This window comes from Lissotriton vulgaris, unplaced genomic scaffold, assembly GCF_964263255.1.
Source record: "Lissotriton vulgaris unplaced genomic scaffold, aLisVul1.2 SCAFFOLD_247, whole genome shotgun sequence".
NCBI classification, from domain to species: domain Eukaryota; kingdom Metazoa; phylum Chordata; class Amphibia; order Caudata; family Salamandridae; genus Lissotriton; species Lissotriton vulgaris.
Window position 1 is genome coordinate 1,487,956 of NW_028255597.1, and position 25,804 is coordinate 1,513,759.

Genomic DNA, 25,804 nt, shown 5'->3' on the forward strand with positions numbered 1-25,804 from the left:
TTTGCAACCTTCCGTTCAGCAATATTCCACTATGTGTAACAAATCACTTTGTGCAATATTGAATCTCCGATACGTATTGATCTCTGGTGAACATGCATAATTCACCAATCGAGATTACCAGCTCTAATACTGGATTAGCAGATACAGCTATTAAGTAGCTAAGTAGGCTAATGTTCGTGTAGTGAAATTGGGGTGGGTGGGGATGGTTGTGAATGTTGCAACTTCAAATAATATTGCATGCGGCTTGGATCTTCATTCTTCAAAGAATGGTAAAATGAGTAACAATGAGTAGGAATTTGATATTCACCAGTACAGATTCTTTAGTAAATTCACATGCAGTCGTTGATCTGAGAGTTCTACTGTATCATCATAATTGCAGTAACATGTTAAATATAGCCAGCAGGCTGTAAACACTGCTGTTTTGTTTCTCATTCGCATAATTTTAAAAAGAACCAAACTCCAGCCAATTCGAGACAAACAGAAAGAAGACCACATACTAAGAGAGGACACCATCCTTCAGCTGTCTACAGCATGTTGTGTGTGAAGGTATCCCCCTTGAGCTCTTCTAATTTCTCCTTGGATAAGTCATCCTACCGAACATTTCTTGGCTACACTGTATGTCTTTTAAACCAGAGGTTCAAATTAAAATACTAGATAAACTGTTTGACTGTAAATTTGTGTTCAAGAAACATGTTGGCGAAGCATTTAAGTTATAAAATCTAATACTAAGACAGTACGGTTGTTGGAAGTCTTGCAACATCATAGACTAGCATTTTCACCCTTCTAGAGGGAGAGGAAAACATGCTTATAGATGCGGATATTAACAGTATAAATACAATCCATACCATGGTCCGCATCAATCATATCAATATAGGCAATCAACAACGGGTTACTCCAGGACCGCTTCAAGAAGAAAAAACTCCACCCATTCTAGATCTCAGAACTCTGGAAGATGATGATAAAATTTAGACATCGGCCAATCCATTGCCCAAAATAAAATTATCTTGTCAAAGGAGTGGGAAAATCTACTCTTACTTAAAATGTTGGGAAAGTATTACAACTGACTGATGTGTACTTAAGCTTCTAAAAAATGGGCATACACTAACGTTTGTCAAGACTCCTCCGAGAACACCTCCAACAAAAATGCCACATCTACATCTTCACAAGTTGCAAGAGGAAATTCTATCCATGATAAATAAGGGCACAATCGAGATTATCCTCCAATAGCAGAGACGTTCAAGTTTCTATTCTCATTTATTTTTAAGCAAGAAAACAAAAAGGAGACCAATATTATATCTAAAGCAACTTAATTATTTCCTCAAGAAACAGACATTGTGTGGTCTCCTAACAACATATCTTCCATCCTTTAAGATTCTGAGTTTTTGACCAGTCTAAAAGTACAAGATACATATTTTCACATCCCCATCCACCCCAAACATCGAAAATCCCTTTGCTTTTAACTCATTGGTTGCCATTATCAATTCAGGGTACTACCATTAGAATTAAAATGATACCTGGTGGTATTTCCTCCTGTTAGAAAGCCTCCTATACTTTAACAGCTCAGTATAGTTCTATCACAACTTATGCAGTTGCCCTTCAAACCCATTCACAGACCTGAACTCAGATTCAACTCATGGAAAGTGGGTGCACTTCTGGCACTGACTTTATCTCTGAGGTTCAGTGAGATGTAGGCTTTTCAGAAAAAGAACCCTACCTCCAGTTTAAAAGTGGGTGGGTGACATTGAAAACGAATCCCAAGTTTATACCGAAGTTGCCATCAGACTTTCACTTAAATGAGCCAATTATACTGAACACATTTTTCCAAACCCCAACACAGGACCATAAAGAGCTTTACAATCTCTCGACACAGAGGTTTTTAAAGTTCTACCTTAATTAGACCAAACACTTAAGGAAATCCGATCAGCTCCTAACAGCTTTTGGAAATCCATGTAAAGGAGAGGCTGTCTAGAAACCAACTATTGCGAGAGAGTTGCCTATGCTATTTCTTTCGCCATGTAAAAGCAAATGGACCGCTGCTCAGCAACGTTAAAGCATCCGCTACCAGGAGTGGTGCAGCTTCTGTCTGTCTTTTTGCGGGAGGTCCTATGCAGAGCAGCAACATTACTGTCTCAAAGTGACAGTTCAGAAGGACGCAGCAGTAAGCCAGGCATTACCTCCTTCCTTTCTTCAATAAGGTTAGACATTTTTTTGTTTATTTTTTTCTCCATCCATAATACTCATTTACATGGTTAACACTAGAATGCTTGTTTTTATGATTCCAGCATGTGCATCTTTGAAATATTTAATACTGGGGAAGAAAATGCTACTTAACTCTAATGGTAGTTCTCCAGTATCAACCTCTTTAGTAGATTCTCAAGCGACCCACCCTCCTCCCCAGAGAAGCTCACCTTGTAATATTAGTCTTTCACAAGGGAGCTTTGAAATCTGTGAGATTGTGACCTCTGGTTGAGGTCTTCAGTCTGTTTATTTCTGATTGGCTGTAGTTTGGTCCTTTTAAAAATGATGGTCTGTTTAACATGTGACTGCTATTATCATGATAGAGTGGGGCTACCAGCTCCACAAATGGGAGGATTCAAGCATGTTAATCTATGAGCTATGTTAGTACTATAGAACTACAATTAAGAGTAAGAATAATTTTCCTTTCTATTATCCAGAGTGCTAATAAACTTTGTAAAACAGTAGTTTACTAATGGCAAAACTTTGGCCATTTTTAACTGCTCTCTTTCCCATAACATCTGAAGATGTGTGAGATATGTTAGTACTGGAGAACTACAATTACAAGTAAGAATACTATTCCTTTCTATTATCCAGAGTGATAATAAACTGTGTAAAAACTGCAGTTAACACATTAAAACAGTAGTTTACTAATGGCAAAACGTTGGTCATTTGTAACTGCTCTTTTTCCCATAACATCTGAAATCAAGCCAGTGGCTGTTCAATCACAGTATTGAGTTCTCTAGAACAAGATTGTTCATGCTTATATCATTGCCTGTTGTCAAGCTAGGAATTCCATGGGAACCTTGAAACAGTAGTATTTTGATAAATACTTAAAATTCCATCCCCTGCGATTCCCCCCCATACCCTTCTGCCACCACCTCCCCCTCCCCCCACGCTGCAAGACTTGATTTCAAAATGTTTCTCAACAATTCCAGCATGCACCAGTAGGAAGCATGGTGTGATTGTTCGTTGACTCAGTCCCACCCCAGAAATTATGCTGGAGCCACATATAGCCACCAACACTGCCATGATGTCAGTTCCTTTACTTCTGCACCTGCCAATGTGAATCTGGAACTTGTTCCCTCGTTTTCTGACCGAATACATTTTGTTATCGAACATTTTATACAGTGTTCAAGGGACATGTTTCCGCCCAAAAACTTCAGGATTCAAACCTTGTGAGGACTGCCATAAACCAACGTCTGCGCCTGAACCCCACCAGGTATGTCACTATTGTCTAGGTTACTAACATAACTCTAATTCATGCTATAACTTTACCATGGTGATGAAACCAAAGGCCATCCAAAACTGCGAGGCCAAGCTGTACTTCGCTGCCCACCACTGAAAAACCATGTAAGGGTCAGTGTCACTCGAAGACGCTGCCTCATTCTCAAGCTCTCTCTCTAGGGAGGTCCTCTTCCCACTTCAAGTTGTCAGGTAGGTTAAGATCCAGGAAAAAAACATATAAGGTCTAAACGGGACTCCCTTTCTTCCCGCCACTCACGTCAATAGAAGTTGCACAGATGTCAGGGTGCCTCCCAATCTAGGTCCCGGTGCCCCACCGCAAAGCCGATCCTTCAGCTCATTCCAATCCAAACCGAATTCCAAGGTCCTTCTGCAATGTTGCAATAGGTCAAAGCCTTAAAGGTGTCATGTTACATATATTCCCCGCCGTACTGGTTCCCTCTGAAACACCTATGAGACAAAGGAATCCAAGGAGATATCCAGTTGGACTACTGTCAGCGGATTTGTCCCGAAAGCTGACTCTGCCTCTTGACCCCATAGTGGAATCCACCCCAACTCTGGGCCTGACGCCAGTCCTGACTTCTCTCCCGGTGCTGAGATCCTCACCAGTTCCGCACTTCACCACAGATGACAGAGGAATTACAGATTGCCCTTTCGACTCAGCAGTGAATCCACTACAACCTTTACTGAAGACGCACTCACTTTGATCTCAGACACAATCAAGGCAGCCCCATTCAGACTCAGATGAGACATTGCCAATATCAATACATGTTGGTGATGGCTATGATGCTGATTCCCAACTTTATGAAAAGGAGAATTTATTTCTAGACCTTCAAGATGCCAATGCACTAGATACATCCCCTGACACTCGCCTAAACTCTCCACTGTCCCTTCATCAGAGGAGTCAGCAACATTTGGCATGATCATGAGGAGGGTTGCCATCTGCATAAGTAAACTCTCATGTTCTCAAGGAAGCCCTGCAGCCTGAGCAGATTTCATACCCACTCCTCCCGTTCAGTGTGTCCATTACAGATACCTTAATAGGCACTTAAGCCAAATCTAGATATTGCCTGCCTGTGAACAGGCAGTGTCAGGCCACACAGACCTGCTCTGGGCAACCTGTCTCTCCTCATCCAGCACCCTATTCATAAGAGTCTGATGGTGCAAGCTACACCTGAGCAGGTTGAATCCCAACTCTTTTCCTACTACAGCCTCCGATAGAGAGTCCAAACGCATGGAGGCCTTTTGGAAGAGAATGTTCTCTGCCAGCCTAGCCCTCAGATCAGTCAAATCCAGTTGCTGTCTTAGGACATTACTTCCATGGGTCATGGTTAATGATGAACTAAATATTACCTTCAGGTCCTGAAGAGTTACTCCCCAGTTGGGCTCTGATCATACAGGATGATCTGATTTAGACATTTAGCCGCAGATTCCTTAACTTAGAATATTCCCTGGCATCAGACTGGATCCAGAAAACTTTCCGCAGCAGCACCTCTGCGCGCCGGGGGCCGCGCTGCACGGCTCAGCCCGTACGTCATCCAGGGACGTGATGTCAGCGGAGCCGTATAAGCCCCACCCGGTGCGCTGACATCAGTTTTCTTTTTTTCCGCGTCCCAACGCGAGTGCAGGAAAACCAGCGGTTTCTTGGCCTGTTTTTGAGGCCTTCTTGACGCCTGTAGACGTGGAACCTTTGTTGCCCCTTGGTGGGTCTTTGTTTGACATCCTGCTTGGTACCTGGGCACGACCCTCCTCTGGTGACCCTGTTGATCGGACATTGCTCGCCAGCATCGTCTGGCACCAAACGATCCTGTTTGCTTCTCCCTACACTCTAGAGCTCATGGTCTGGTTGTCCATGTGGTTTTTGCCCTACAGCCTTCTTCCAACCTGCCATTGCTACCTCCCACTACGGAGTCTCGCTGGAGACATGTGGTTGCCACATTTTTGCCTCCCCCAGTGCAGGCATCTGTGCCTTGAACACGTCTTGCGTGTTCGCACATGCTTCCTTTGCTATTTGGGACTTGGTTGAGCTCCTTCTTCCTTCTCTCCCAGAAGGGCCCCGGGCTGACTCGTATCGCCTTCTTCTTGATGGTTGGGGAATTGCACAATTTTCCCTTCAATCAGCCCTGGGCGCCACAAACTCTGTGGGTAGGGCAATGGCCCAGTCGGTTTTTTGCGCCGCCATACATGGCTGCATGATAGTCATTTTCCCGACAATGTTCGGGGCTTTTTTCGGGATCTGCCATTCAATGGCGTGGACCTTTTTGATTGTCACGCTGATTCAGCGGTCTCCCGCCTTATGTCTGGGCTCCCGTGATTCTCTGGCCCTTGCAGCTTTGCTTTTCCGTCCTTGTGCCTTATCTTTTTCATACGTTGTATGACTTTGTGTGGCTTTCCTTAGACATAGGCAGTGTTGCCTTGTTGTTTGGGACTCTGGGTTTATGATGTAATACCCAGATTGTCCAAGTGTCTGCTCCACCATGTTTGCCTTTGTTCAGTACAGTTGGTCAGCTGATTCTGTCTTCTTTTCAGTCCTCTGTCGGTGAGCTTCCCTCAAGAGGAGCCCCCTTGCCGGGGTTAACACTTACCCTATTTGGGGTATTTGCTGGCTATTGTGTAGCTACCTTCCTAGAAGGAAGGCTTGGTACGCTCCTGTGGAGTCTTCCTCACAGAGGTTCTTCTGTGGATCAGTCTGACCTCTCTTTCTGCTGTTATGCGACCCACACTTAGGCGGTGCTCATTTGCACATTCAGTTAAAGTTGGGGTCGACGGTTGTCCGTAGTACTCCATAGCCTAAGTAGGGGTTCCCTACAGCGAGGCTCTGCCTCCCTTGCCTTCCCAAGGGCGTTTTTCAGCTTCGCTGTGTTCCTCTTTGTCCATGTTGGCTGCTCTTCTTTCAGCTAGCCACTGTCCCTTGGGACCCCTCGTTCTGTTCCGTTCATGCACAGTTTTCCGCGGCTGACACCCTGCCATCGTATGACGTAAAGGCGATGCCACTGCGCGACACTACTCTTCAGTGTCTGCGCATAGTGTAGGTGCACCCTGGCATGTTAGCTATCATAGGGTGCCTGTGTTCTTTATTCCACTACCACGTTCACTGGTCCTACCCTCCGGGATGGATGGTGCTTTCACGAGCTTCAGCCCTGTCTGAGCTTGTCTATAGACGATGGCGTCTTCGCCAATTATGTCTATGCTGTACACTGCCATCTGCCCTAATTTTCTGGGCACTTCCCGAACAGGAGGATTTTCCTATTTCCCTGCTGCTTTCTGCGCAGGTGTTTTCCACGCCTCTACTTTGGGTTCCTACTGTAACACTCTCGGGGGCAGCGTTCTCTTGAGGATACTCGCTTCTTGGCTAGTGTTGTCTGTACATCCCTAAGCCATTCTGTTGGTTCTGACTGTTTCCACTTTTGTATCCTGCTCCATCTCCTCGTCTGTCTAGCGGGGGACCGTGGCTCCTCCCAGACAGGTGGCTCATGTCGCTAACAGATCTGGACTGGTCTTGTCTGACTCTGTTTCACCAATACTGTTGGTACTTAGTGTACCCTGGTCTTGTTTTATGTAAAACATCCTATTTAGAGGTCTATCTTTATATATATACATATATTATACTGCCTTCTTCAACGGAGTCGTGCAAGCAATGTTCCTTGCTGTGGTGTCCCTTATCTTCGCCCCGTCTGCTCAGGGTGCGACCTCTTGGATATATCTGTGCTGCTCATGCTTCCCTACAGGGGAATTCCCTATGCTTGGTGTGGTTCTGGCATCCACACTGTATGTTTATTAGTATTCCTGACTTCCAGATAAGTACCAATCTTACTGTGGTCGTGTGCTGGGTGGTTCTGCTTGTTGCCGTCTGCCCTCTCCCATCTCTTGTGAAGGAGCGACTGCGTACTAGAGTGGCTTGGGTTTCACCACTTTTGGCCATGGGTCGGCATACTGCCATTGTTGCTCTATGTATCTTAGCTGGTGCAGATTCAACAGTGCTTTTTTCCACTGTTGTGTATATTTGACCGGTATGCTTTTACTATGTCATACTGTTTTCTCCTCCCTGTCAACACACCGGATCCTGCGGATCCATCGTGCCTAGGTTCAGTTCCTCTTCTCACGAAGACATGAACTCTCACTTCCGCACTGACCTTTCTAGCTCTATGCTTCTTTCTCTCAAACTCTGTATACACACTGGGGGTTTCGTGCGGTTCTTTCATGACTTGTGGTGCCTTTGCCTCCCAGTGTTTGCCGCTCTTTTCAGAGCTTCATGGTCTGGTGTTGGCTGTGCTGGCATTACTGTCCCCATTGTGTTTCATCACCTTGTTGACGGCTAATTCTCTATGGAACTTGGTGGGGTTCAGTCGAAGACCCGCCTCCTCTATGGGTATGGCTTTGGTATCTATTCTAAGTTAAGGAATCTGTGGCTAGATATCTCTACCACATGGACGAGTTACTTGCCTTCGGTAACAATGTATCTGGTAGAGACACAGTCTAGCCACAGATTCCTTAACGCCCACCCATCCTCCTCGTTTTGCGAGGACCTTTTCAGCTTGAGTTTTCTGAATCACCTCCCTCCGGTTGGCTTTGTCTTTCTGCAGGGTGACCTCTTTCACTCCTCTCCAGGATGCTTCATTCTGTTTTACTTGCGCTACACCCTTTCTCATTGTTGGGTGGTAAACTCATGTGTCATGTGTCCTTTTACATCCCTACCACCTTGGTCATCCACTGTGGGGTCTATCCCCCTTTTCTCAGTCGCCTTGGGGTCTTTACCTCCCCGGCGGTCCCTTGATTTGAAGTCTATTGGCTCTGCGTCAGTCTATAGGTCTCTTACAAGGTATACAGCGTTCCTTTCTTGTGCCGAATTATGGTGGATTGCCATTGCTCTCCTACTTCGGACTCGTTGCCCTTCACAGTTATATTGTTGTGGCAGACTTTCTGTCGTCTGCCATGAAGTTTTTTCACATCTTCTGTCTCTGGGGAGGGTTAGCTTTCGCTTTTGCAGGGTTGCTTCTCGGTGTGGTACTCTGCTCTTTCCCTTCAATAATTTTCAGTATTCAGTGCCTGGCACTGTTATTTATGGTGCTTCTCACCATTCACATTCTTTTCTTTTTCATCTTTTTTCGCACACTGTTCCATACTCTCACAGTTTTTGGTGGTGGCTTTGCGTTGTGGCGTGGAAAAGTTTCTCCAACGAAAACTGACGGCGCGACGGGAGGGGCTTATTTTGCTCCGCTGACGTCCCGTCAATGGATGACGTCAGGGTGGGGCTGTGCTGCGCCGCCCCCAGTGCTCAGAGGTGCTGCTGCGGAAAGTTTTCCGGATCCAGTCTGAAGCCTGGGGATATTCTAAGTTAAGGAATCTGCGGCTAGACTGTCTCTGTACCAGATACATCGTTATCGAAGGTAAGTAACTCGTCCGACAAGGCTCTGCAAAATATGTGATCAGATTGAGGCTGGACACCACTGATTGGTTCAATGCGATCCACAGGATTTTCCAATAATGTCCTGGCCATTTGATGGCACCAGTCTCTTTGAGAACAAAGCTTATTCAGCCATGAAGCGCTTCATAGAAAGCAGAGTCAAAGCGCATTTCCTTGGCCTTTCTGCATCCGTACGATAGTAACACCAACTGTTCTTCTTTTCCAGGCCTCAGAAGAGGGATATGGCAGAGACCACACCAAGACCCACCTCCGCAACAGCAGACCTTTCAATCCTTTTGAGGTAGAGAGTTGGAATCTGGCGGACAACAACCAGGCTGTCGAGGTGCTGCGGACCTCAAACTCCTTTAGCTTGTTAACGGCAGCACATTGTTACTCTGTTGAAGGCACAATAACTTATACCAGAATAAATTATTACCTCTGCAGGTGGCAAAGCATCACATTGGACAAGTGGATGCTTCAAATTGTTCAGGGTGGACAAGTTCTACCTTTCTGGTTCATCGCTCCTCATATGCCACCGACCCTACATCAACTTTCAGAGGACCTCTTGTCACTGAGAGCGTACCAGCATCAGAAATGGGGACTGGATGCTAATCTTGATTTCTTTTGGTGCTGAAGAATGACAAACGACTTCACCCTATTTTAGACGTTTGCCCTTTGAAAGTCTTACTCAAAAAATAGCAATGTCAGGATGCTCACCCTGGTCCAAGTTCTGTAGCATTGGATACTCCGGATGGCCGTTTGCATGTGCCCTTCCTTTAGTCTGACAAACGTTACCCGAGGTTCCAAGTGTGCCCATGAGCATGTTCCGTTCTCTGTGCTCCAATTCTGCCTTACCATAGCCCCTTAGGTGTTCACAAAAGTGATGGTAGTTGTTGTTGCACATCAAGCCTTCCCTCCTCTTCAGTGAGTCTGGGACTTTCAGGCTATGATCCTGGTGTTTCAGCCTTTGCTCTTGGTCTCTGAGAGTGTGACTTTGAGACTTCTTGACTTCTTGCATCATGCTAATAGGCCAACCCAGGTGTCACATGCAGGCTCTACACTGGGATCTGAAATTTGTGTGCTCAGCACCAAGCAAACATATCAGATTCCATACAGGTATTGGAGGAGAGGTCAAAAGATCTACTGTGGTGGTTGGTAGACCAAAATTGGTCCAGTGGCAGACCCCTTTCCCTACCTTATCCAGAGCTGCCTTTCATGGCAAATGCATCTTTGCTGGGTTGGGGAGGCCATCACAAGAGGTGAAGCTCTGGTCTCTAGCTAAGACCCAGCTGTCCTGAATTAGACATCTGCACACTGTTTAATATTGGCATTGAGTCCGACAGTGTAGACAAAGTCAAGAAAGAAACTGACGTCAGCGTCCAGGCGTGGCAGCTGCATGTGACTTAAGTGCCATTTTCGGAGAGTGATTAAGTCAGCATGGTGCCGCATGGCGCCACCTACAGGTGAATGCAAAAACAACAGTTGATGGACAGAATGCAGAACAATGTCATACATTCACCCCAGTACATCGTTTTTTTGCTCACCATGCCATTCCAGTTTGAACCCAGCCATTTGCAAATCAGTCTTGACACTGTACCCCATGGGAACAGTCCAGCCCGAACTGCCAAGCCAGGTCCTCCCTGTACTGGAAACAAGTATCCTAGGACCTGTTTTGGGCTTTCAGCCCTCATGAGCCAGGATAGCTTGATTCCAGTGGCATGGAGAGCACAGGACTCACGCCTGAGCATACCCGTCCACTCGGGGTGACAAATGCAAAAACAACAGTTGATGGACAGAATGCAGAACAAGGTCACATTCACCCCAGTACAGCGATCTGGGCCTAAATCCATCGTTTTTTTGCTCACCATGCTATTCCAGTTTGAACCCAGCCATATGCAAATCAGTCTTGACCCTGTGCCCCATGGGAACAGTCCAGCCCGAACTGCCAAGCCAAGTCCTCCCTGGACTGGAAACAAGCATCCTAGGACCGGTTTCAGGCTTTCAGCCAGGATAGCTTAATTCCAGTGGCATGGAGAGCACGGGACTCACGTCTGAGCATACCCGTCCCACTCGGGGTGACAATTGCAAAAACAACAGTTGATGGGCATCACCTTGTGTATTTTGCTGTTCACTCTATGTGGGAAGGGTATGCCCAGACATGGGTCCCTTGCTCACTACGCCACTGGAGTCAAGCTATCCAGGCTGATGACAGTTGATAGCCAGAAACCAGTCTAGGATGCTTGATTCCGGTCCAGGGAAGACATGGCTTGGCAGGTCGGGCTGGACTGTTCCCATGAGACACAGGGTCAAGACTGATATGCATATGGCCATGTCTGAACTGGGGTGGCGTGGTAAGCAAAATAATGATGGATTAAACCCAGATCTGTGACTGGGGGTGAATGTTTTGCCAATGTGCAACATGCTGTCCATCACCTTGTGTGTTTTGCTGTTTGCCCTATGTGGGAAGGGTATGCCCAGACGTAGGTCCCGTGCTCACTACGCCACTGGAGTCAAGTTATCCTGGCTGATGACGGCTGATAGCCAGAAACGGTCCTAGGAAGCTTGATTACGGTCAAGGGAAGACATGGCTTGGCAGTTCAGGCTGGACTGTTCCCATGGGGCACAGGGTCCAGGCTGATTTGCATATGGCCATGTCTGAACTGGGGTGGCGTCGTGAGCAAAATAACAATGGATTAAACCCAGATCTGTGACTGGGGATGAATGTTTTGCCAATGTGCAACGTTCCGTCCATCACCTTGTGTGTTTTGCCACCTACAGGTGTGCACCAGAATTGCTGAGAAATCTCTGGATCCACTGTGGTGCCTAGGGGTATTCACAAAGTGAGGAATCTGCAGTTAAATGGAGTGTCCACCAGAAATCGAACTTGCACCAAAAAGAGCATTATCAAAGGTAAGTAACTTGTTCATCAGGATTTGGATGCAAACTAGGCTCTTAATTATTTTTGACAAGTTCAAGAATACAACTTTTTTTCCCCGGTGAGAAAAAGGGAGCCTTGGGAAAGTGAGTTTGCAATCACTCAGCTGAATATCGCATCAGCAAATATACAGATGTATATTTGCTTGTTCGATCATAGAATTCACAATCGTTGGTTAGGAATGCGGCATCAAAGACTGCTTCTGTAAACTCTTGGATTTCTACGTTGGAAAGGGCACGTACCTGCAGATACACTTTTATCAACTTTTTTTCTCTTATATAAGACTCGAGCCCAAATGTATTTTCATGTTGTCCATAACATTTCATTTAATGCTTTTACAGTTATTCTCCATTATTCATCTTTTTTATTTTGGCCTGCATCAAAAATGTTTTGGTAAATTAAACTCCAAAGAAATTGTATTTAAAGTTGCAGAATAGTTTAGCCAATGTTTTTTCTCAAGATCTACTTATTGTGTACATTGTATTTTGAAAGCAAAGAATCGACAATCTTGCTTTCAACCTTAAAAGTGTATTTTGCTTAAAATTAAGGAGCATTATAAAAGGCCTCAATTGTTAGCATTTTGCAAGCATGTCTACTCATTTCTATACTGGATCTATCGCCAGTAATGCAAGCTGAGTTCTCTGCATTTCCTTGGAGCGCTTGTGCCAAATGTAAAGGCTTTAGTATTAATGAAGCATATATATCAATTTGAACAACTTGTACAAAGGGATTCAAATCTTGCCTTTTGTGGCAGACAGTCCTCTTTCACAGATACATAATGTGCTGTAAACTGGAAGCAAAAGAATTTGTGCTTCAGGGGTTGATCCTACTTGTCCAGTTGGCAAAATAAACAGGACAACATGTTTCCCTTTACCCCAAAGAATATATCCTAAGTGTTGGTGATAGAAATTCCACATTCCTGACTTACCTTCACAATATTATGGCAGGACTATAATTTGAAAGTGATAAGAAGACTGTCTCAGATGGTTGCATAATTATGTGTCAAGATTTCAATACAATAAACATTATAAACAATATTTTGGCTGCATTTAAAAAAAAAAAAAAAAAAAAAAAAAAAGGTTTTTGTTATACATTTTCAGGACCCTTTGGAAAAGCGGCATAATCCTCTTCCAGTGTCAGTGCCCTATTTGAGTCCTCTGGTATTACATAAGGAACTTGAATCTCTGCTGGAGAATGAGGGTGATCAGGTGATACACTCATCCACTTTCATCAATCAGCATCCAATCATTTTCTGGAACCTTGTGTGGTACTTTAGGCGCCTGGACTTGCCCAGTAACCTCCCTGGACTCATCCTGACTTCAGAACATTGCAACGGAGGGGTTCAGGTATGTACTCACTGTACAGGTATGTTGTTTCCCTATGAAATGGTGCATCTGACTCTTGTTGTATTGGGATATATGTTTAGAGGTGCCTTCTATTCATACCTTGAGGCTTGGGGAAATAAGACGTCATAGAAAAGCATGCTCTACAGAGCTGCAAAAAATGTAAATAGGTTTACTTCAGTTTATTAAATGTAGTCCTAGTTCACGGTGGATGATTTTTAATTTGGTAAAACGTAAATTTTGTGAGATTAATGCAATTATTTTAATTTTCTTCTGTAGCTGCTAGTGTTCCCTAAATCCTTTATAGTTAATACTCCATGAGAAGAAAATATCAATGTGTAAGAATAACCTATTAAGACGTGACTCAAAGAAAAGTAACTTCTACCTTTCTCTTTAGTTGGTACGTTTGTAAAGTCTGTGTTCTATAATAGATCAAAGGAGCAAACTTGGAAAAATATGTCTGAAGCGTTTTATTCAACTTTGCAAAATATTAATTCGGATAGTTTATTTGGTTCCCCATTATCTAGTAATCCTCTCTTATTGCAAAATATTGGTCATCGGCCAGATTGTATTGCAGATGCAAATCCACTGATCTGAAACCTTTGAAAAGACTCGAAAGGTTGATGGCCATTTTTATCTGCTGTTCTATACTGTACAAAGCGATACAAAAGGGGATGATGGACAGAGCGTTTGAGCAAATCAAACACTCACCTGATCTGTGTTTAATCCATCACCATTCTTTAGCTCACTCAGCCACCCCAGTTCAGACATGGCCATATGCAAAACAGTCTGACCCTATGTCTCATGGGAACAGTCCAGCCTGAACTGCCAAGCCATGTCTTCCCTGGACCGGAAACAAGCATCCTGGGACCGGTTTCGGATTCATAATCCTCATCAGCCAGGCTATCTTGAATCCAGTGGCCAAGTGAGAAAGGGACTCACGTCTGAGCATACCCTGCCAACTTAGGGCGAACAAAGCGATACAAAAGGGGATGATGGACGGAGCGTTTGAGCAAATCAAACACTCACCCCCAGTCAACTGATCTGGGTGTAATCCATCACCATTCGGGTTGGACTGTTCCCATGAGGCACAGGGTCAGACTGATTTGCATATGGCCATGTCTGAACTGGGGTGGTGTGGAGTGCAAAAAAACGATGGATTTAGGCCCAGATCTCTGTACTGGGGTGAATGTATGACATTGTTCTGCATTCTGTCCATCAACTGTGGCTTTTGCATTTGTCACCCCGAGTGGGATGGGTATGCTCAGACGTGAGTCCCATGCTCTCCACACCAGTGGATTCAAGCAAGCCGGGCTGAAGACGGCTGAAATGCCAGAAACCGGTCCTCGGAAGCTTGTTTCTGGTCCAGGGAAGGCATGGCTTGGCAGTTCGGGCTGGACTGTTCCCATGAGGCACAGGGTCAGACTGATTTGCATATGGCCATGTCTGAACTGGGGTGGTGTGGAGTGCAAAAAAACGAAGGATTTAGGCCCAGATCTCTGTACTGGGGTGAATGTATGACATTGTTCTGCATTCTGTCCATCAACTGTAGTTTTTTCCGTTATATACTGTACAAGCGGAAAAGGCTTTTGAAATTGGCATGCTGCACATTTGCAAATTCACTGTAATATACAAATAGAATGATACCTAACCTTTGTACTTATGGTTTTTAAAGTGTTTGTTTATTTAGTGATTGAAGTTCCTATCATGTTGACAGTACATTTCTAGTGCTACCAGTCACATTGATCTTAGTTTCAAGCCTAGTCTCTCACTCAGGGCAGCTTTAGAGCTGGTGGTGCCCTGTGCGACAATGCTGGTGTTACGTCCCCCAATCGCCTCTTTCTCTGCGGATTTCCTCACCAGTACCCTTTAACAGTGCCTTTTAAGTGTCCATAACTACTATCTCTCATGTGCATTTGTTTTGTTTCATAAAACCACTCATTCCAATTTAGGGTGTCGGAGCACTTTACATCACACACACATTATACAGAGACAATGATTCATACATGTGTACATCAGCCTATTAGAAATGTTACATAAAACAGGAATACAAGGTGTAGGAGTCGCATATCATTCATACTGGTAGACTGTATTGTTTGAGTGCTTGATCTGGAGAAGCATAAACTCAGAATTTAAAACGTAACAGTGGCTGCAGCTCTTTAAAGATAATAGTTATATTTGGATCTCTCTGACAAAAGCACTAACTCACTGAACTATCTGCATTATATGCACTTAGTGATCTGCATAGTATACTTTCTTTGCAGCAGGCATATTAACCCTATGTGCGCTACTTTAGATGAGTTAAAACGGCAATAAACAAAACTCCGATCTCTTTCCAGCAGGCCCGCTAATCACTAGATATCTTGCCATTTTTATTGCTGCCTGGAAATGGCTGGAGGCGAGGAATGTCGAAGAAGGTGCTTTTACAGTCATAAGGAACTTGATGCATTCCACCATTTTTTGGGGTGATATCCATCCTACCTTTTGACATGCCTTTTGATGGAGCACACACACCTCTTTGGTGAGAAGACCGACCTGGCATTAAAGTGCTTCAAAAAAAGATCTGGCTTTGGCTCAGTCCTTGGGACTGGATTCCACTGCTCAACAGTTTCACCATCGGTACCTTATGTTCGGATGATAAACCAGTGACCTGACTTTTCAGAATCCCTGGCCTTCACAGGCCATGGAGCAGCCCAATGATTTCTTTCAGACCTCAACATGATATGATCACTCCAAAGCTGTTACTCCTCCTTCCTGGCTCCTTCCATAAATCTGTTGAAACTCTGATATAACTCGTTCTTTATGGAGACTGTGCAACCTGTAGAGAGGATGGTGTATTTTCATTTATCACACTGGCAGTCCATCACAATGGACCTTTGTATTTTCCAAATTGTCAGACAAGGTTGCAACCTGCTTCTTCCATAACAGGCCTCATTCCATTTCTCCTGTTCCCTCTCACTTCAGATGACCAGCCCTCAGAAGGTACGCGTACTGTTGAGCGAACGGGTCATAGACTTAATCCCACAAATTGGTTTTCAAGATGATGCCCCTTGTTTTAGGCTCTTTTGGCTCCTTCTGCATCATTCAAGGTTGTTTCTTTCCCGTATGTCAGTTGCTTTAGAATGTGGTCTTCGCTCCATACTTTTACCAGGCATGATTCCAAGATTCTGAAGTCTGCAGGGTTAGCCATTCTGCCAGATCTACATTGCAATACTTACTACTTTGACTGTGTTCCCTGTCCCACCACTCAAAAGGTACCAATTGGGTATTGATCCAAGAGGTTAGGAATCTACAGGTAGAAGTGTCCATCAGAACAAGTTATGTTCGAGGCATGTGGGCTGCTGAATTCATATCTGTGCATAGATCGCCGCCTAGTGTTGGGTCCGGATGATTGCACATTGTTGTCCTGGAAGAGTCTTCGAAGTATCACGAGATAGGTGGCTCCTCCCCTGGACTACAGTGCGCATGGGCATCCTCTCCATCCTCAGATTGTTTTTTTCCGCCATTGGGTTCGGATGTACTTTCTCGGATCTAGTTCGGAAACTTTGTATTGACTCTTTCCTAAGGCCAAAAGGCCTTCGAAGCGTCGGTATTGTCTGGTTCGGTGCCTCTTTTCTTTCCAGTTCTTCGAACCGGATGTCGGAAGCTGATTCTCGCCTTAGACACCAGAGGCCCAGACTACTACGACTATGGATCGGAGCCCGTTTAAACGATGCCCCGTCTGTAATTCCAAATACCCCCACATCGATGTGCACCCAGTGTGCAATAAATGTTTGTCCCCCGAGCACGACGAGGCCAGCTGTATGGCCTGCTCGAAGTTCCGCTCCAAGAAGACGCTTAAACTTCGGCACGCTGCGAGGCAGTCGGCGCAACAGTCGGCACCCGAGCCAGTCAACACTTTCGAGGCCGGTGACGAAGAAGGCGTCGAGTATGACGAAGAAGAAGATAAAGAGGTTCCCGAAGAACGATCGGAACCGGCGTCAGAGCGTGTCTCCAACTTCGGGATGGACGAGCAGACTGAAGAATACGTCCACGAAGAAGACATCGTCGAGGTAGAAGACGACGAGGGGGCCATCGGAGCCGTCGATGACGACTCCAGTGATGAGCCAGGCCCAACCGCAGTAGCGGGGCCTATAACTGACATTACGCTCCCTTCGGCTCAGGTCGAGGCATCGCCGAAAGGCCTTACCCAAGATCTTTCTACCCATTCTATAGCCCCGCGTCCAAGCCAGGCTAAGAACACATCAAAGGAGCCATCGGTCGATTCTTCTAAATAGAAACCGAAACCATTGGAGCAGAAATCGAAACCGAAACTACTTAAGATGGTGGTCGGTTCGACGTCGACGTCAAAGACTATCGACGACCCTTCGGCGCCGAAAGTGCCTGTCGCCTCGAAGACTGGAGCGTCGAAGCAGAGCTCAACCAGCAAACACGTCAACTCGACGCCGTCGACATCGGCGTCGACGCACAAACATGGCGACAAGGCCAAAGACCTCCAGGAGAAGAAGGCTGTTGAGCCGAAAATCTTAGGACTCAAGCCACTGCTCAGCAAGCACCTTGAGCCGAAGGCCAAAGCCGACCCAAAGCAGCAGGTCTCGTTGACCCCCAAGGCTGGGGATGCTCCACGCCGGGAGCTCGGGTCGACGCCATCAAGCAAGCGTCCTCCTCAAGTGCTGAAACAGCCTGAAGCGACTACCACATCAAGCTCCAAGACCGCCGGACAGGCCCCGATTAAGTTCGGTCTTCCGCCAACGGCTCGAGCAAAGCAGCTCGACCTCCATAAAGGAGCAGAACCTTCCAGGACGTCGTTGACGCCGTCGAAGCCCGCCACAGAAGTGGTGGTTTTCCACGAACCCTCCTACGACAACCAGTCGAAACTCTTTATCGACGCGGAATCAGGCAGGCTCACTGTCCACAAGCGGAAGATCGCGCCTGAACGTCCCTTGGAGAGTTACAAAATTCCTCTCAAACGCAAAAAGGACTCGGCCACCTCACCAGTTCTCTTCGAGCCCTTTCAGGAATATTCACAGCAAGTGGCATGTTCTCCAGCACGGAGTGAGGAGGACATGGGGTACGACTATAGTCTAGCAGCCTATGCTTATAATGCTGACACTGATCAGGATGAACCACAACAGTGGTCTGAGGCTATAGATCAATCTGTGGACCCTGATGATCCACATGCTGCTCCGGACGCTCAGTCCTATAACGTCAAAACATCGCCAACAGAGGACACTGCGGCGTTTAACGCTTTGATTGAAAGGGCAGCACTCAACCATGACATAGAGATGCATGCGGAGCCAATGGACGAGGATTTCTTGTTTGACACTTTCTCCACCTCTGAACGTTCCACTAAGACTTTGCCTATGCTTAAAGGGGTCCTCAAGCATGCTGCGGACATCTTCAAAGAACCCACAAAAGCTAGGGTTATTAACCCACGTATTGAGAAAAAGTACAGGCCTGCTCCAGTGGACCCCACCTACATCAAAGGCCAGCTCCCCTTGGACTCACTTGTAGTGGTAAATGCCCGCAAAAGGTCAGGGAAACGAGTGGCAGCGCAGGCTGCAAATATTTGGAGGATTTCCAATACTCAGGCCCTGTTGGCTAGATACGACAGGGCACACTACGACACCCTAGAACAGTTGTTGCCAGTCTGGGAAAGCATTACCACGGACAGGTGGGTGAGACAACGTATTCGTTACGGCTACTGTCTAGAACTAACCTCCACCCCCCCCAACATACCCCCAAGGCACCGTCCTATGTCCGCAGAGCACACGCACTTATTGCAGCAAGAAGTGCTCTCCATGCTGCAAAAAGGGGCAATAGAACTCGTGCCTGCAGAAGAGCGAGGTACGGGGGTGTACTCTCTGTGCTTCTTGATCCCAAAAAAGGACGGATCCCTGCGGCCCATTCTAGACCTCAGACCCCTCAACCAATACATCCTTTCAGAACACTTTCATATGTTAACCTTACAGCAGGTCCTGCCGTTGCTCAGTCAGAGCGACTTTCTAGCAACCCTGGACCTCAAGAATGCCTATTTCCATATTCCCATTCACCCAAGTCACAAGAAGTATCTCAGGTTCACCATCGACAATCAGCATTACCAATTCAAGGTTCTGCCTTTTGGGGTCACCACTGCCCCCAGAGTGTTCACCAAGTGCTTAGCGACCGTGGCTGCGCACCTTCGCAGACAACATATCCACGTCTATCCCTACCTGGACGACTGGCTCGTTCAGGCCAAGTCAGCCCAGCAGTGTGCCAGCCACATGTCGCGCACGATTCACCTCCTTCACAGTGTGGGGTTCTCACTCAACTACACAAAGTCACACCTGCAGCCAGCCCATGTGGGACAGTACCTAGGGGCAAGCTTGAACACTCTGACGGCGACAGCGCAGCCGAACTCTGCCAGGGTTGACGGCATGCAGCTGCTTATTCGGAGGTTCAGGCCTCAACAATCACTCCCAGCGCAGGTGTTCATGCAACTGATCGGTATGATGGCATCCTGCATATTCATAGTCCCGCACGCTAGACTGCACATGCGTCCCCTTCAAGAATGATTGGCACAACAGTGGAACCAGGCTCATGGGCATCTAAAAGACCTAGTGTTGGTGACCGGTCGTGCTTACAAGTCTCTGCATTGGTGGAATCCACAAAACCGTTCCAAGAGCCTGTCCCACAGATAGTGCTGACGACGGACGCATCTCTCCAGGGTTGGGGAGCGCATGTCCTCCATTACACGGTTCAGGGACTATGGACAACACAACAGCAAAAGATGCATATCAACCTGTTAGAGCTGATGGCAATCTTCATGGCACTGAAAGCGTTCAAGTTGCACCTGTGCAACAAGGTCGTGTTGATTCGGACGGACAACATGACTGCCATGTATTACATCCAGAAACAGGGAGGCACACACTCCCCGCAGCTATCTCACCTAGCCCAGAGCATGTGGAAGTGGGCCATTCAGAGGAACATCTTCCTCATGGCGGAGCATCTCCCGGGAGTAGACAACCAGATGGCGGACCTGCTCAGCAGGCACAGTCATCAAATGCACAAGTGGGAGATCCACCCCTCGGTACTCCAGCCATACTTCCAGCAGTGGGGTCCTCCAGAGATCGACCTCTTCGCCACAAAAGAGAACGCAAAATGCCAAAGCTTCGCCGCCAGGTTCCCACACCCGCAGTCTCAGGGCAATGCGATTTGGATGAACTGGTCAGGCAGATTTGCATACGCTTTTCCCCCAGCCCCACTCATACCGCTGGTGGCGCGCAAACTGCGACAGCACTCCATGACGCTCATCCTGGTTGCTCCAACGTGGGCACGGCAGGCTTGGTACACCACGTTCCTGGAACTTTCAGTGGTGCCTCACCAGCGGCTGCGCCTCACCCCAGCCTCCTCACTCAGAGCCATGGAGACATTCAGCACCCAGATCCTCAACAGTTGAGCCTAGCGATTTGGCTCCTGAGGTCATAGAGTTTGGCTACCTCAACTTGCCCCCTGAGTGTATGAACATCATCAAGGAGGCAAGGCGGCCTACAACCAGGGCGTGCTATGCAGCCAAATGGAAACGTTTGGTCATTTACTGTTCCAACAATGACATTAATCCGCTAGATGCATCCACGCAGAACATCATATGTTACCTACTACATCTGTACCAATGCAACCTAGCATATAGTTCCATCAGGATACATTTGGCTGCTATAGCCGCTTATCTTCAGAATAGACAGCACCTTTCACTTTTCAGAGTGCCTGCCATCAAAGCCTTTTTGGAGGGCCTTAAAAGAGTGATCCCTCCCAGACACCCTCCTTCGCCTGTCTGGAATCTAAATGTCGTTCTCACCAGGCTCATGGGACCCCCCTTTGAGCCTCTCCATTCTTGTTAGATACAGTTTCTTACTTGGAAAGTGGCCTTTCTAATAGCCATCACATCGCTGCGAAGAGTCAGCGAGCTTCAAGCCCTCACAATTCAAGAGCCATACCTACAAATTCATGCTAATAGGGTGGTGCTGCGCACCAACCCCAAGTTCCTGCCAAAGGTAATCTCGCAGTTCCACATTAATCAAAACATTGAACTGCCAGTTTTCTTTCCAAACCCTGACTCTGTGGCAGACAGAGCACTGCACACCTTAGATGTCAAAAGAGCTCTCCTGTATTACATCGACAGGACAAAGGACTTTCGCAAAACTAAACAACTGTTTGTTGCCTTCTCAACATAAAGGCAACCCTATTTCCAAATCCGGTATAGCCAGGTGGATAGTTAAATGCATTCAAATCTGCTATCAAAAAGCTAAACGCACTTTAACAGTTCCCCCAAGAGCGCATTCCACACGCAAGCTAGGGGCATCCATGGCTTTCCTGGGTGTAACATTCCTCTAGAGGATATATTTAGAGCAGCCACATGGTCCACCATACATACATTTACCAAACACTACTGCGTAGATGTACACTCCAAACAGCAAGCGGCTGTAGGACAGGCTGTTCTCAGAACTCTTTCAGACTGCTGCAGCTGGCACGGGCAACCGCCAATACGGAGGTAACTGCTATTTATTCTATGCACAGATATGAATTCAGCAGCCCACATGCCTCGAACGGAATATGCTACTTACCAGTATGCATCTGTTCTTGGCATGTAGGGCTGCTGACATTCATATCGCCCACCCTCCTCCACGGTGCCTGTCGCAGCTGTAGCACTCAGAATCATTCTCAGGCATGGTCATCACTTACTGTATTACACTCCATCTCTGCCACAATGGCGAAAAACAATCGGAGGATGGAGAGGATGCCCATGTGCACTGTAGTCCAGGGGAGGAGCCACCTATCTCGTGATACTTCAAAGACTCTTCCAGGACAACAATGTGCAATCATCCGGACCCAACACTAGGCGGCGATCTATGCACAGATATGAATGTCAGCAGCCCTACATGCCAAGAACAGATGCATACTGGTAAGTAGCATATTCCTTATCTTTGGTAACAATATTTCTCTTAGATATTGTACCTATCTGCAGGTTCTTCATTGTTCCTGCGTTCCTCCCGTTTCTGAGTAGTGCTTATGTAACATTTAATAAGGCCTCAAGTAGGTTTGGTACATTGTAATTTGAGTCAATCTGATCAGCCTCAAAAGGTGTTCAAAAAGGACAAGGATCTGAGGTCAGTACGCTGATGTAGCACCTTCTATCGCTCCATGATGTCATGTTCTTGGTGGTTCTCCTAGTTGTCGCCTATTGGCACAGGAGAACTACTTTAATTATTCAGATCTAACCTGGCACCTGGGAGAGATGCGTAAACTGACAAATCTACCAGAAGTGTGAAAGAAGGTAAGTAACTTGTTCTTCTGGTTGAATGTTTTGACCCCACAAAACCTATTGCTTCATTTAGTTTTTCTTTTAGAGTGGGACCTCTAGCATGCCATTGCTAGGGTGTTGCTGCTGTTAGTAATTTGTGAAGTTAATTTTATTTGGCAGTGTCACTATCTTAAATGATCCTGTAAGGTATTTTTCCTTGCTTGTCTTTTACGTTGCATATTTTATTCTTCCCTTTGTGGTAATGTGTGCCCCCACCTCTGCAAGTGCATCTGAGGTGCTCACAATCGTAATTTTTAGGCCTCTGCAATGGACAGACTTAACTGTCTGTTGGCAAACCTAGTTTCCAAAATATATCATATACTATAAGTGGGATGACCTTGTTGTTCATTTCTGGTGTGTGCTCTTGATTTGATTGCTTTCCTCCCTGTTCTTGTGTTTGATCAGCCAGGAGCAATTTAGTTGTGGTGCTCTGATTACAGAGGAATATGTGAATTTATATTGGAACTTTCATAGATTCACATGCTTGAATCATTCCCCATCGTAATGATGGGAGTCCCCGGTACTTAAAATAGTAGTATTAAACTTAGGAGTAGTCATAGTACACTGATAGGAAAAGATTAGAAAGGCTCAGGCCTCTTAGTTTATTAACCTATCATAGTCATTAATAAAAAAGGAACCAAAGTTATGCCCCAACCAATCAGCCTCTAGAACACTCCAGAGAGAAGCTCAGTACAAGTGCTAAATGTATTATGCTGCGATAAATAAGGTGAGCTTCCCCCTGGGAGGAGGGTGGGTGGCATGTGAATCTATGAAAGCTTCCAATACTGGAGAACTATAGTTACAGGTAAGTACACTTTATCCCACTCTGCTCCAGAGTACCATACTCTACTCCGCTCTAGGCAACTCCACTCTACAACACTGTACTACACTGAATGGCACTGAACTCCACAATATGCCACGCTACTATATGATTGTGTTGTGGCAACAGATGATGGATGGAATGCTGAATGAATCAAATATTCAACCCACTCAAGAGATCTGGATTAAATTCATTGTTCTTTGGCCACTAGGCCAACCCAGTTTGGACCCAGCCATATCCAAATCAGTCTTAACCCTGTTCCTCATCGGAACAGTCCAGCCCGAAATGCCAAGCTGGGTCCTCCCTGGACCTGAAACAAGCATCCTGGGACCAGTTTCGGGGAAACACCCCTCATCAGCCAGGCTGGCTTGAATACAGTGATACAGCAAGCAGGGGACCTTTTATTTATTCTTCCTATACAAACTCACCTTAAAATACAAAAATAATAAAAATTGTAAAGTTACAATTTTAACCTCAGTTTATAATTTACGAACCACCTTCAAATTACTAAAAGTCACGCACCTCCGAACACAATCTTGTCACCTCACTCGCCACACTGCATAAAATATAAGTCAGGCCTTTTCAATGCACTGGTTATACCCTCACATGCTACATCAGTCATAGCATGTAAAATCATAGCATTCAACACTTATAACATCTCAAATGACATCCTATGTCACAACACAGTGCATGATAGTGTGGTGAGCTGTTATGTTATGTTATGATGAGCTTGTAGAGCGCTATATCACCCAGGGGTATCTAAGCGCTATCAGCGGGCACACATCAGTGGGCACACCGTGCCAAATCACAGAGGCCCCCACGCCTCCCCAAAAAGCACAGTCTTCAGCTTCTTTCTAAACAACAACAGGTTAGTTTCTTTCTTAAGTTCTGCGGGCAGGTGGTTCCATGCCAGGGGGACAGTGCTAGAAAAGGCTCTGCCATCCTTGGATGTAAGGTTATACCGAGGGCATAGCAGGTTACATGCCTCGGAAGACCGGAGGGACCTGCTAGGCATGTACCTGAAGAGCCGATCCTTGATGTAATTGGGGGCTGAGCCGTAGATTGCCTTGTGCGCGATGCAGAGAATTTTACATTTTATTCTTTGAGCAATTGGCAGCCAATGTAAGCTGCAAAGTAGAGGCGTAGCTCGAGTGTGCCTTGGTTTGTTAAAGATAGGTCTGGCCGCATCGTTCATTACAACCTGGAGTCGGGCCAGAAGGTTGTTTGGGAGGCCATGGTATAAGGAGTTACCATCGTCCAGCCGTGCCTAAATCAAGACCGAGACCGCCAGCCTCATCGTGGAGAAAGACAACAATGAGGAGAGTTTCCGCAGCTGGCGTATCAAACTCACACAAATGCCCACCACCGATGAAACCTGCTGAGTCAAAGATAGTTGGGCATCGATCTTGATGCCAAGGCTTTTTACTGCTGGCGTTGGTTCTGGAAGTGGCCCTAACTCAGCCGGCCAAAACTGATCACTCCATGGATTAGCCGCTTTTGTAATTGCCAGGACTTCAGCTTTGTCTGGGTTTATTTTTAAAGAGTTATCCGACATCCAGCTGATTGTAAATTTGAGTATGTTTTGCATTCTCAAGTGAGCCTGAGCTGTGTCGTCAATCTGAATCAGGATCTGTGTGTCGTCAGCATAGTTATAGACTCTACAGTCCATCCTGTTCAGTGCCGCGATCAGAGGCTGAAGATAAATATTAAAAAGCAGTGGTGACAGCGCCGAACCTTAGGGCACACCGCAAGTCAGCTTAGCGGATTTAGACACGAGGTCAGTCATTTGCGACCGATCTTCTAGGAAGGATGTCAACCAGGCTAGAACTGTACCCTGAATCCCCAGGTCCTTTATCCGCGATAGAAGTTGGCAATGATTAACGGTATCAAATGCCGCGGATAAGTCCAAGAGGATCAGGGCACAGGGTTTTTTTTTTATCAGCCTTCAGTCTCAGGTCATCCAGCACGGACAGCATTACCAGTTCCGTGCTGTGGTGAGCTCTGAAACCCGCCAGATTGGGCTCAAGAAGGTGGTTACTTTCCAGGAAGTGGGTGAGAGATTGCAACACATGCTGCTCTAGAATTTTAGCAAGAAAGGAAAGCTGAGAAATTGGCCTAAAATTCTTTGTTTTTTTGGGTCGGCACCTGGTTTCTTAAGTAACTGAACCACCCTTGCCTCTTTAAAGTTGGGGGGTATATGTCCTGTCTCCAAAGAGTGATTCAGCAGCATGAGGACTTTATCCTCCAATCTAGGCCATCCCAACTTGAAAATCTGAGGTGGGCAGGGGTCAGCTGGGGAGCCGGATTTCACTCGGTTCAGTATAGTCACTAAACACTCCTTAGTTAGGGCTGGTAAAACCGATTGGTTTTGCAAGGTTGGCCTAACCGGGAGTGGGAGGGGTTCATTAGAGCATAGAAGGTTTGGGATCTGTCTGTCTGTCGCCAGTAGGTAGTTATAGTTAGGATCTTCTTTCCATAGGAAATC

General features: G+C 46.2%; 1 protein-coding gene across 2 annotated transcripts in view; it reads left to right on the forward strand.

The window, feature by feature from the left end:
* Positions 1-25,804, forward strand: part of DENND4C (DENN domain containing 4C) — a 1,503,495-nt gene that overhangs the window by 1,306,024 nt on the left and 171,667 nt on the right. For both annotated transcript variants that reach the window (XM_086951990.1, XM_086951991.1), the window contains exon 31: positions 12,920-13,165. In XM_086951990.1, coding sequence (XP_086808116.1) covers positions 12,920-13,165 — 246 coding nt within the window. The remainder of the gene's footprint in view (positions 1-12,919; positions 13,166-25,804) is intronic.